The sequence below is a fragment of the Nannobrachium achirus genome, assembly GCF_963921795.1.
Source record: "Nannobrachium achirus genome assembly, chromosome: 3".
In the NCBI taxonomy this organism is placed as follows: domain Eukaryota; kingdom Metazoa; phylum Chordata; class Actinopteri; order Myctophiformes; family Myctophidae; genus Nannobrachium; species Nannobrachium achirus.
The window spans coordinates 10698992-10713115 of record NC_137812.1 but is presented as its reverse complement, the minus strand read 5'-3'; the positions used below and the strand labels follow the sequence as shown (position 1 = coordinate 10713115).

The window sequence follows — 14124 nt, the reverse complement described above, 5'->3', positions numbered from 1 at the left end:
GCCCCAGACAGACAGAAAGATGGAGGGAGGTAGGGCATGCCTCCCAGCTGAGATTTGTGCTCTAGGCCAGTGTTTCTCAACCACTGTGCCTGGGGACCTTTGGTGTGCCCCTGAGAAGGGTCAGGTGTGCCCCTTGAAACTGCTTGAAAGCCAGTATTGCATTTATCATTTTAAAAATGATTTAAACTAGTGAAAACAGCCGATCTACAAGCACACAACGCCTCGCGGTGCGAGGCGTTGTGTGCTTGTAGATCGGCTGTTTTCACTACTGTTGTGCGACAGCCTCGTACGATGAAGCAGGGCTTTACTTTGCAAAGAAACGTACACATTTGAAACCTGGAGGTACAAGGTTTCTTCCCGACAGTGACGATATTTACACCCCCGTATTATGTTGGTGTGCCCATGGATTCTTGGGTCATGAATAGTGTGCCCATGCAGAAAAAAGGTTGAGAAACACTGCTCTAGGCTTCTGTGCAGAACTTTCTAATTATTCTTTTCAAATCACTTACAGTTAAAACCTCAATTAAAAACTACTGATATTAGAGGGGAGGAGTCATATGTTTTAACACCTTTAATGTGATTAATACTGGTTCACACTCACAGGTTACATAGATTAAAGTGCTGGAAATGGAAATGGTCAGCTGAAGCAGCAGTACTGCAAGGGAGGTTAAGCCAAACAAAGATAGAGAGAGAACATTTTCTGTTAAAGAGATTTTGAAGATTTCCATTTTAAAGTGCATAGTGAACATGCAAGAAGCCAGTCTACTATATGCAGGTCTTTAAAGCTCGAACACAGAACATCACTTGAATATTGAACCGACAAAGAACATATCAATCTTAAGGAGGTTTGTAGCATAACATAAAATCACACGTGAAAGGAGCAGCTTAACAGTAACCGACTGCACACAAACAAAAGTATATCACTGCTCTTCATTTCAGAGAGAACCATAACGCAATGCAAGTTTGCAGCGCTGCATCACCATAAAATAAGTCAAATTGCAATAAAAACTACACAGAACGGGACATTCAATCTATTGCCATTAGATTTGTTTTTCCTTCGCCTGCTTTTGCGATGCATTGTGATAACTGACCAAACGTTGACTATGCTCTGCAGAAGAGGCGGGGTGTTGGTGTGTCTTCGCCCACGGTGAGCGTTTGGGGCGGCAGCCCAGCACAACGTTCATTTGACCTTCTGTGCCTTCTGAGCGGACTTGGTGACCTTTCCGCTGGTCGGGGCTTTCTTCTCCACGGCTTTAATCACCCCCACCGCCACCGTCTGGCGCATGTCGCGCACTGCAAAACGACCTGCGAGGATCACAGGAGACGACCATTAACCATTTCGCCTTATATGCATGACCTTTTGATAAAGGTTTTAAAGGAATTTGTCAAGCATTTCTGAAAACATATCGTCGTTGTCCGGTGGAAACCTTGTATATCCAAAACCGTTCGTTTTGTATTTATCACTTTAAAAATGAGCTGAAAATAGACGATCTACAAGCACACCACAAGGCGTTGTGTGCTTGTAGATCTGCTATTTTCACTAGCTTTGTGCAACTGTCTATAGTAATGATATACTAGCAGTATGTACTAAAATACTTGAATTGATGTTGACTGTCTACAAGTCAACATAAATTCAAATATGATGTTTCCTTTTTAATTCATAAAGTCAAAGAAATCTATATTTCCCAAGCATAGCAGATAAATAAACATGTTATTGTCATTAGGAGCGCAACAGATAATCAATGAATGGATGTAATAAAGAAAAAAAATGTGATTTAAATAAAATAATCGATAATCCTAACTTATTCTTGATATTTCGATTCAGAAAATAATCAATACTTGTACCCCGACTAGAAAATAATATAACCTTTTGCCCTCAGGACGACGGTACACAGTACCTGCGTTGAAGGCTAGGGCTTCCATGACATTTGTCCCCACAAGTATAGTTCTGAACAAACCAGCCCCATCTCAGTTCTGCGCATAAAATGGCGATTGTGATTGGTAGCCTATTCTCATTTTGTTGTCAGTGAATTGTAGGTTCTCTCTTGTCAATCATGTATTGTGTTTGTGTATTATGTGTCGTGTTGTAATTTTGTGTCCTGATGACTGCTTGGTGCAAAAAGAATTTCCGCAAGGACAAATAAAGCATCTATCCATAAGAAGTGAAGTGAAGAGCAACTTACCCAGTGGTGGGTACTCGGAGAAGCTCTCCACACACATGGGTTTACCAGGGATCATGTCCACGATGGCGGCGTCCCCGGACTTAAGGAACTTGGGGTTGTCCTCCAGCTTCTTACCGGAGCGACGGTCAATCTTTTCCTTCAGCTCAGCGAACTTGCAGGCGATGTGGGCAGTGTGGCAGTCCAGCACCGGGGCGTAGCCCGCACTGATCTGGCCAGGGTGGTTCAGAATGATCACCTGTACAACAGCAAGGACAGCCACACGTGTAGAAACATGTAAGTACATACAAACACACACATTGTTGTCCTATGAAAACCCTTAAAGAGAATCTCTTAGTATGTTAAAAAACACATCGGGTGCCCCTGGATTGAGCCCCATTTATCCCCTCTCGCTGCCCAGGCCCACCGCCATTGTATTGAATCCGGCCCTGCTGCGTCAATGCATGCGTCATGACGTCACTTGGTCACATGACCGCAGACAGGATGTTGTTGTGTAACTTTCTGTATGGACCAGTGTTGATCATAACTGTTCATTGCCGATCAAAAGTTGGACATTTTGCCGCAGCCGGCCACAGTTTTAGCCATAAAACAAACATCAGAGATAAAGGGCGTTAAAGATGGGGAAATGCATTGGAGTATATGGAGAAAAACGGCCGCGCGATGCTCTCAGCGTCGACTCGAAGCGACCCGCGGTGAATGGGCTGCATCCAGGCGTAGCCCCGACCTAACAGTGAGATTTAAAGTTAATACTGTAAATACAGTAAACACGTCAAAACGTTGTGGGCCTCCAGCGACATCAAAGAGTTTGACGCGTGGGCACCCGGTGAGTTAAAAAAGGAAAATTGATCTACGATGCAACGCGTTGTGAGCTTGTAGATCTGCTATTTCCACCACTTTTTGAAAGTGTTTGTAACTATATTAACATTCCTCAACGTGGAAACAATTATGACGATTATGCAAACTAATTGCGATTACCTCAAATAATTGCGAATAGACGATAATGTAATAATTGTGACAGGCCTACCTGGGAGGTGAAGCCTGCGGCCTCCTGGGGAGGGTCATTCTTGCTGTCTCCGGCCACGTTGCCGCGGCGGATGTCCTTGACGGACACGTTCTTGACGTTGAAGCCCACGTTGTCTCCGGGCAGGGCCTCCACCAGAGCTTCGTGGTGCATCTCCACGGACTTCACCTCGGTGGTCACGTTGACCGGAGCGAAGGTCACGACCATGCCCGGCTTCAGGAGGCCCGTCTCCACGCGGCCCACCGGGACAGTGCCGATACCTGGCAGACAAGATGGCGAGCTGCATGAAGATGACGGCTTCATGTTTTAAACCAGGGGTCTTCAACGTTTTCAAGGCCAAGGACCCCTTAGTTGAGAGAGAGATGAAGCAGGGACCCCCACAACCTGTTCATAGATTCAATCATCTGTGTATTTTGGATTCATGTCAGTTTGTGTTTTCAGATATTTAACCCACTTGAGCCGTCAATACTTAATAAACTTGACCTTTTACTCTGTACTTAGTCTGCTCTTTTTCCCCTCTACACCAAACCTCTTTGCCAGAAATAGCCGATCTACAAGCTCACAACGCCTTGCGCTGCGAGGCGTTGTGAGCTTGTAGATATGAAAAAGCCCCAAAACAAATCTTAAAAACGGGGTGTGAATATTAAACAGCGCTAAAGCGTGCAATTAGTATTGGGAACATGTCTCCATTCCGACACTAACCCTATCCCTAACCTCTATGGAAGTGTTGCCACTCCGACAATAGCAACATGTCGGAATGGAGAGCGCCCCCTGGTTTAATCATCGGTGTGTAAAGACCTATACCCCTTCAAATTTCCAATGATTATAGATAACATATTTACGAATAACTTGATGGAAAACACAGTTAGTGGAATACTCATTAATGATATCTCTGACCATCTACCGGTGTTCACAATCTATGACTGTAATTCAAGTTTAGAAAAGGTGGTAAAGCCGAAAACATACAGAAGAGTTACATCTGTGACAGCAATAAAGGCACTTCAAATGGACCTTGCAGCTGAAAAATGGAATGAGGTGTACGGCAAAGAAAATGTGGATACAGCATATGACAATTTCCTAAATATATTCTTGTTATTATATGAGAAAAATTGTCCAATCCTAGAATATAAAAAAAACTCTAAAGCACTCAAACCATGGATGACAAACGGATTGTTGAATGCGTGCAGAAAAAAGAACAAATTATACATTTTGTTTTTAGTTTTTAATTGTTTTTCTTTTCTTTTTTCTTCTTTCTTTTCTTTCTCTTTTTTCTTTTCTTTCTCTTTTTGTTTTGAAAAAAAAAAAAAAATAATAATAATAATAATAATAATCTGAACACTTATAACTAATCAATGTCTTAATTCATGAACATGTAGGATAGGCATTCACAAGCTTTTAGCTTCAGCCTATTCCTTTTGATCACCTGTAACAATGATTATATGAATGTATGACCTGTATGAAATATGATGATCAAATAAACTAAACTAAACTAAATGAACTGTGCACTTTCTCTGACACACACACACTCCTTCCTTCCTCCCTCACCTCCGATCTTGTAGACATCCTGCAGAGGCAGACGGAGGGGTTTGTCGGTGGGACGGGTAGGGGGCTGGATGGCATCCAGAGCCTCCAGCAGGGTAGTGCCTGAGGCGTTGCCATCCTTACGGTTGATCTTCCAGCCCTTGAACCAGGTCATCTATAGGAACACACAATGACACACTTGTAACATGCACGTACATAAATACATTCTTCATTTGTGCTGCAGGGAATCAGATGGCTCGTCAATCATTTTCCAAAATGTAACATTTTCTCAAATAGAAACTTTTGTCAAATCCAGGGGTGTAGTTGTCCCGATTTAAAAAGAAGCAAACATGGAACTGAAAGTTCCTATTTCCCCCTTGGGATAATAAAGGTATCTATCTATCTATCTATCTTTCTATCTATCTATCTATCTATGCTAGTTGCGCTGTTATGGTACCAGAAGCAACATGTTCTCCATAGGATTCCATTCATTTCCCCAGAACTTTTACATTTGATTTTCTTACCTTAATAAACATTGTCATAAATACTTTATGGTTCCTGTCGCTAGTTTAAAGCCTTGTTTCAATCACCATGATTTGTATTTTGAGAAATTATGGTCCAATTTATGTTATATTTGATGTTATAGCAGGGTATGCTATAGCAGGGTATGCTCGGTTGCACGTGACCGTTGGCAGCCATGATGGTGGCACCCATACAACAGCCAAAAAAGCTTCATTTGCGCAGCATAGAAACCAATGGCTTTCCGCTGTCCATATTCTTGTCTATGGTTAATCATACACATTCTGGGGGCGGAAATGCCATTTCGGTGTCCTGATGATGGCTGCAACCCAGGACTTATGCCTCATTCACACTACGAAAAGCCAAGCTAATGGTTTGCTTGGTAATTCAATGTATTCCCTATGCAAACCAGCTTTAAAATGTCCAATTTTAAAAGCTGGTTTGCATAGAGAATACATTGAATTACCAAGCAAACCATTAAGGCCCATTCCCACTGGGCCAGATAACAGATATCTGGAGATATTTCTCCAGATATTTTTCCATGCAAAGTGGATGGTAGATACAGATAAAAAAAAAGTCTACCACAGATATTTGCCACAGATACTTTTATCTGTGGCAAATATTTTTTTTTATCTGTATCTACCATCCACTTTGCATGGAAAAATATCTGGAGAAATATCTCCAGATATCTGTTATCTGGCCCAGTGGGAATGGGCCTTTAGCTTGGCTTTTCATAGTGTGAATGAGGCAATACACAGTCCTGGCTAGGCAATCGATCCTGGTGAAGATATGCATTCTGAAGAGCGCCATTTTCTAGTTTGTTTTCTAAAATGTAACATTTTCTCAAATAGAAACTTTTGTCAAATCTAAGGTTTTCAAAATCGATTTCGAGATTTTGTACTCCCGCCCCTGTTATTGTTATGTGCGGTAAGGGGACCACCGCGGTTCCTTGAAGGGGTTTCAAATGGACCCTTGCGGAACTGTAACTCCAGAGTGTAAAAATGTAACCAAATGGACTCTTTACAGGTCCATTTGGTTCCATTTGCACACTATCAGAGTTAGGGGGTCCTTGAAATAAAATATCGTCGTTGTCTAGCGGAAACCTCTTATCTCCAAGTTTCAAATTTGTACGTAAAGTATAGCCCTGCTTCATCATACAAGGCGGTCGCACAAAAGTAGTGAAAACAGCCGATCTACAAGCACACAACGCCTCGCACCGCGAGGCGTTGTGTGCTTGTAGATCTGCTGTTTTCACTAGTTTAAACCATTTTTAAAATGATGAATGCAAAACGAACGGTTTTGGACATACAGGGTTTTCACCCGACAAGACGGTATGCTTGAGAATACATCGGTATTGAGGTATCACCCTCCACTAACATTAGGGCTGGCCTCCAGCATGTTGTCCCCGTTCCAGCCAGAGATGGGGACGAAGGCCACCGTGTCGGGGTTGAAGCCGATCTTCTTGATGTAGGTGCTGACTTCCTTCACGATCTCCTCGTAGCGCTTCTGGCTGTAGTTGGGCTCGGTGGAGTCCATCTTGTTGACGCCCACGATGAGCTGCTTCACCCCCAGGGTGTAGGCCAGCAGGGCGTGCTCGCGGGTCTGCCCGTTCTTGGAGATGCCGGCCTCGAACTCGCCCACGCCGGCGGCCACGATCAGCACAGCGCAGTCTGCCTGAGAGGAGGGGGGATAACTTATTTTATTCTTAAAATAAGTGTCAACACTTATTTTTAAGAACTCTTATTGGTCACTGTCTGGCCAGAACCTCTCAATTAGATTTGTTTGGCATAAATCAGGGCTATTGAACACCCTTTACATCTGAGTGTTGGTTAAAATAATATTGAACCAATGGAAAGTAGTAAAAAGTGCTTGGGACAAAACCTCCTAACTCCACACTTTCTGCCAAACCAGCTAACTCCACCCGATTGGCCCTCTCTTTTATTGATAAATATGTGCTATTGAACAACACCCTTTACGTCTGTGTGTTGGTTAAAATAATATTGAACCAATGAAAAGTAGTAAAAAGCCCTTCGGTCAAAACCTCCTAACTCCACTTGAGCTCATTTTCCTGAAAATTAACATTTTGGAGTTAGGAGGTTTCGGCCCGACAGCAGAGATATGCTATGTTGATGAATTGAATACATAGGACCACAATGGAAACAGGTCCCCAGGACATGTTTGTGTTATCCTCGACTTAGCCCAAATGTATGACCGTACCTAGTGATGTATGCATTTCTGTCTAATATTCAATCAATCATTGTAATCTTTGTCTCTCCAGTGCTTTAGTCAAAAATAAAATAAATGTTCAGGTCAGGTCAGGATACCAATTTAATCCAACCAGGAGAGAAAAGATGGAAGATAATCCCTTTCAGAGTGAAGCAGCCTCACTGCACTGTATCTGTTACATTTACAGTACTGTACATATATTACATACATTTATGTGTCGTATATTATGTCTGTATCTAATCTCAAGGTGGTGACCGGGGACCAGGGGTCCTAAAGGTAGCTCAAGGGGATCCCTAGCTAAAAATCATTGACAGTTTTTTGCACATTAAATTAAATTAGCACTGAGGATTGGGGTCCCAGAGATACATTTGGTATCAAATCTAAGGTATATCAATTGGGGTCCTTGATATTAAAAAGATTGAGTATCACTCATTTAAGTAAAGTGTCTACTCTGCTCTGAACACTTATGAAGAGACAGTACAGTAGGGAGTGGAAGATACAGTAAGTAACGGTACTTATCTTCCACTACTTTCTTTCTTTTGCTGTTTTCCTGCTCTCCTGCCCAGGGATGTGCAGAGAATGTTAGAGAGGCAGGGGCTGAAATTTCTAAAAGGGCCTTTTGGTGGAAATATCAAAAATAGCAGACCTCCAAGCTCACAACGCGTCACAGTGCGACGCGTTGTGAGCTTGGAGGTCGGCTATTTTCGGTGCTTGATACCACACTGAACTAAGCATAATCAAGTCAATACTGGAGATGTGGCGAACGGCAAGGATTTCTACACAGAGGGGGCAATTCTTTCAACATAAGATGCTGCATTCAAGTCCAGGAGAGTTTGGACAAGGCAATTCTCTTGAATGCTGCCTTCAGGTGTGGCATGGAAAGACGGCATTTGTATTTCTTTCACCATAGTGCATTCATGGTCTGGAGAGGGCACTTTTTACAGACAGATAAAAGGGCAGGAGCTCAAGCCCCCTTTGATGTCTATGTGTGCATGTGCCTGCTCCTGCCTTCTCTATCTCTCTCTCTCTCATGATCCGTATGTCCCCCCTCCCCTGCTCTCCTCCCTCTACCTGGGAGGTGCCGGTGATCATGTTCTTGATGAAGTCCCTGTGTCCTGGAGCGTCGATGATGGTGACGTAGTATCTTGTGGTCTCAAACTTCCACAGGGAGATGTCGATGGTGATGCCGCGCTCGCGCTCTGCCTTCAGCTTGTCCAGCACCCAGGCGTATTTGAAGGAACCCTTGCCCATCTACAGTAGAGAGGGACAGGATAACACACTGCTTAGAGATAGCTTCACGTTGTGCCATAACGGCCACGGCATTATTGGTTCAATCTTTCAAGATATTCAGAAACCAACACATGTACAACCACACAACGTGTGACAACGTCACTATTTTCTAAGTATAGAATATGGTTTAAGTGGTTTGGTTAACGTGGTTTCCTTTGAGTGAAGATCTTCTCCAAAGGATATGTTTTAATGTATAGTTCCATTCATCTATTGAGGTATACAGGTCAATTATTTGATCAACAATTGCTACGTTATGCAGCTTGTTTATTATCACTAAATTATGCTTTGAAATATGACAAAGACGTGATATAGATTCCCTCAAAATCAAACTAAAGGTGTATAATATGTAACCATGATTGAGAGATTAAAGGAAAAAACAACTAATTCTTGTTGGGTGACCTACAGCCAGCAGAACAGCTTCAATGCATCCTGGCATAGACTGACCAAATCTTCTCTGGAACTGTACTGGAGGAGGGATGGAACAATATACAACAGATGTATTCCCTCATTTGGTGTTTTACTTTTAATTAATGATGTTGTTGGAGAGTGCTGGTTCAAAATCACCCATAGACTGTGTGAAGGCCATAGCATATGATTCTCATAATGTTCCTGCTCGTCAAACCATTCAGTGCGCTGTGTATAGAGGGCATTGTCCTATCCCAATCCCAATGTCCTATCCCAGTGGTTCTCAACCTGCGGGTCGGGAGTCGGGACGTCCCCAGATGAGCTTAATGTGTAACATTGTTTTCTCACTCAACAGTAAACAAACCAACATAACGTTTAAGTGCATAGAGGGTATCTACACATTTCTAAAGTGACAATTTAAGGACTTTTTAATACATCTAAAATGACAAATTAAACATTGGCCAAATTGTCATATATTAGAGGCTGAAATTGTGAAAATAGCAGATCTACTCGCTCACAACGCCTCGCAAAAGTATACCCAAAGCGTGCCAGGCCTTGGGGGCGCCCGCTGGCCTACTGGTCCAGGCATCCATGCCACATAGGCATGGATGCCTGGCGGTGTCGCCGGTTCGATTCCTGATCCGGACTCCCCATCTCTCCCCCCATTTCCTGTCAGTCTACTGTCCTATCAATAAAGGCATAAAAGCCCAAAAAACAAATATGTAAAAAAAAAAAAGGTCTTTACCGGTGCCATCATACTGTACCAAAACATAATAATACCAGAGTACATCACCCTCAAGCAGAGGGGGAAAGTTATTGCGACCGTAAGGTCGCAGTTTAGTTGCGACCGTCAGGGAGCAGTTTACTATGAAAACCTCCACCGGCCGTCCGTCCGTCACACGTCACACGTCACACCTTTGCCCTGCTCATATCTCCGCATCAGTATGACATCACACCACATGTGTACACAAACCTTTGTGTACGTTGCTGTGGCAACAGTCTGTTGTTGCTGGTCTGTTAGTGTACGTTAGCAACCACCTTAGCAACCATGGTTTTACCCTAGCAACCAACTGTTTACCCTAGCAACCAACTGTTTACCATAGCAACCATGTTTTTTTACCCTAGCAACCAACTGTTTACCATAGCAACCAGATACGCAGAGCAGGGATCTCCATATATGGGCATAAACAGGTGACATCACACTGATGTCAGATACTCAGAGCAGGGATTTCTCCATAATATATGGGCATAAAAGGGATTCTGTTAGGGATCTCCATATATGGGCATAAAAGGGATTCTGTTAGGGATCTCCATATATGGGCATAAAAGGGATTCTGTTAGGGATCTCCATATATGGGCATAAAAGGGATTATGTTAGGGATCTCCATATATGGGCATAAAAGGGATTCTGTTAGGGATCTCCATATATGGGCATAAAAGGGATTCTGTTAGCTGTTAGTGATCTCCATATATGGGCATAAAAGGGATGCTGTTAGGGATCTCCATATATGGGCATAAAAGGGATTCTGTTAGGGATCTCCATATATGGGCATAAAAGGGATTCTGTTAGGGATCTCCATATATGGGCATAAAAGGGATTGTATCCCAGATGATGCCCTGTTAGGAGATCCACACTAACAGAATCCATATATGGTCCTACCGACAGCTGCTATAAGGCAACCCTGGCGAGTGGCGATAAGGTCTGAGTCGAAGAAATGCTTCTTTCCTGGCAAGAATTGCCCCTTTATACTGTAGGGCTCGTTTGTGTATTGTATGACATCACGCCACATCATCGGCTGAGGACTGTGTGATGTCATCATATCTCCATATATGGAGACATAAGTTGCTCATGCCCAAATATGGGCTGGTGAGGTCAGACTTAGTGTGATGCGTAGGTTATCCCCATATATGGAGATTCAACTTCAATGAGTAACCATGGCAAACTGTCAACTGCCCGTATGTCTTGATAATTGGTAAAACAAACTTTTGGCCTATTTGTGGAGATAAGCGACCAACGTTCGCTTATCTCCCGATTAGGGAGTCTTACTGGTATCAAAACCTCCACCGGCCGTCCGTCCGTCACACGTCACACCTTTGCCCTGCTCATATCTCCGCATCAGTATGACATCACACCACATGTGTACACAAACCTTTGTGTACGTTGCTGTGGCAACAGTCTGTTGTTGCTGGTCTGTTAGTGTACGTTAGCAACTACCTTAGCAACCATGGTTTTACCCTAGCAACCAACTGTTTACCCTAGCAACCAACTGTTAACCATAGCAACCATGTTTTTTTACCCTAGCAACCAACTGTTTACCATAGCAACCATGTTTTTTACCCTACATCCCTCCATATATGGAGATAACCGACGAATCTCACTAAGTCTGACCTCACAAGCCCCATATTTGGACACGAACAACATATAACTCCATATACAGAGACATAGCTGCTGACATCAGTATGACATCACACTGCTGACATCAGTATGACATCACACCGTACACAAATGACCCTTATATAAGACCGGCATTATCTACCGACAGATTGTGGAGATAAGCGACCAACGGTCGCTTATCTCCCGATTAGGGAGTCTTACTGGTATACAGTAAACGTACGTTCTAGTAAATTCTACCCATTCTAGGCATGTCTCACCTCGGCAGCTTCCTTCTCAAACTTCTCGATGGTTCTCTTGTCGATGCCTCCACACTTGTAGATGAGGTGGCCGGTGGTGGTGGACTTCCCAGAGTCCACGTGGCCTATCACCACGATATTGATGTGGAGCTTCTCTTTCCCCATTACTGCTCACAAGCTGTTCTGAGGAATAGGGGGGGGGGGGGGGGGGTAGCTAATGTTCAATGTAAAGTAACAGTATATGCTCTGTTGTACGACCGTGCAGTGTGCCGAAAACAGCAGATCTACAAGCTCACAAGGCGCAGCGCATGCGATGCCTTGTGAGCTTGTAGATCACTGCTATTTTTGGTGCTCCACGCCGTGAGATGAAGTATGATTCATGCCTTGACAGAATAGGCCTATAATAGAAGAGGAAGGAGGGTTAATTATAATGATGTAGTACTGATGTCATTTGAAATAACATTACCGTGCCTGTATTCATTATAAACAGTAGGAACCAGGTGGTTTCAATGTCATCATGAGCACAATCTTAACACATCGGTTATTTCATTTCAATTTGGTTTCTCATTAATGTCTGCCTTGAGAGATCATCGTGATCATAACAGACACACAATAAATACATGTTCTCCATTCTTATTATGTCTCAGCTCTCTGAAAACTAATCATGTTCTCCAATGTTCAACCCATAACCATCTGGTTCAGGGTCAGTGGTGTAAAGTAACTATTAAAGTACATTTACTTAAAGGAGCTATAGTCAACTTTTTCATTGTAGGGCCGACACTTTGTTTACATCCTAGTCTATAGACTAGAATGTAAACAAAGTGTCGGTCTGACAATGGCCAAAATTATTATTTTATCATTATTTTACACTTTTTGTGGTCATTTTCTAATAGAAACACATGTAGCTTATTTTTTTATAAAATATTTTTGAAACATTATTTTTATTTTAGCATCCCTTTTTCAAGAAGTTGACTATAGCTCCTTTAAGTAATTACAATTTTGAGGTATTTGTACTTTACTTGAGTATTTAAATTTCCAATACTCTTACTTCTAGTCCACTACATCTGCTACAAGCTCACAACGCGTCGCAATGCATTGCTACGCGTTGTGAGCTTGTAGATCTGCTATTTTCAAATGTTTTGTACTTTTTACTTTTGGTCAACACTTTGATACTTTTACTCAAGTACATCTTGGATTCCGGAATTTTACTTGTAACAGATTATATCTACATTGCAGTATTGATACTTTTAAGTAACACATGTGAGTACTTTTTCCACCACTGTTCAGGGTACCGTCATCGTCATGATGAATGAAGACACTAGCTGTCACCTTTCCTGTTGTGGGACAGTAAAAACCCAACAGAGAATGTGCCTGGCTGTCATCATCATTGTTACTGTGTCAGAGCAGAGCAGAGAAAGGGCTGCAGTGAGACAGAGGGTACCCTCTGTGCAGTGTGCAGGTGCTGCTATAGTTGGATGGCAATTACATCACTTTGTTTACCTGTCCTGTCCCACCTTCGTGTCGTAGGCTACATTACGGAATGCAGCATATTCTGGTTCATATCTGACTTTGATGATGATGATGATCGTTGATAATGCAATCATCAATTTTAATAAGACAACACACATATATATTCGATGAATGGCAATTCAAATATGCCTCACAACAAGAATTGACCTTGCAATGCAGGTTAGGCGGGCGTGTTCCTTGCATTACAATGCACATTGCACACTGTTTACGACAAGCATTTGCATGTTTGAAAGCGAAATGCCCGCATGATGGTGGACGGGGATGTTATTCCTCATTCAAACTGCGCCATACGGCCTCATGACCAAAATTAATTATGCAGACTTTCCCCCCATACTTCACTCCGCACTGTTTTTTTCACGCTCGAATTTCTCATAATCAGTCATAATCAACTCCATAACCATGCAAGCCACACACTCGAAGTTCTGATAAATCAATAAATGTTATATAATATCCCTGATATTAGCGACGGCATATGCATGCACTGAAACCCACCCATACACTGTCAAGTGTGTTGCAGCATTAGGCTGTTGTGAAAGTTATAGCTTGAATTATGGCTTGACGTATTCGTATTCCATCTTACCTGTGTTGTATATGAATGCACCGTGGGATGAAAGATGCTGCGTGCTGTACTGTAATGTACTGAAGACTTGCACTGTGCTGCAGCCAACCGGCGAAGGCGTCACGCGACGGAAACAGCCGATGTTTTGGGACGAAGCCGACGAACCTTCCACTGCTCTGGGACGAACGAACCTAAACCCAACCAGGATTCATCTGCGCCCTCAGTGGGTGACATGTTTAGGT

At 42.8% G+C, this 14124-nt stretch overlaps 1 protein-coding gene across 1 annotated transcript; it reads right to left on the bottom strand.

The window, feature by feature from the left end:
• Positions 1-1180: 1180 nt before the first annotated feature.
• Positions 1181-11958, bottom strand: LOC308281601 (elongation factor 1-alpha 1; the record flags this gene model as incomplete). The annotated part of the gene is made up of 7 exons (XM_080721827.1): positions 1181-1305; positions 2184-2418; positions 3205-3461; positions 4747-4897; positions 6619-6915; positions 8539-8718; positions 11815-11958. The coding sequence occupies 7 exons, from the start codon at positions 11956-11958 to the stop codon at positions 1181-1183; spliced, it is 1389 nt and encodes a 462-aa protein (XP_080577953.1).
• Between the last annotated feature and the right edge of the window lie 2166 nt (positions 11959-14124).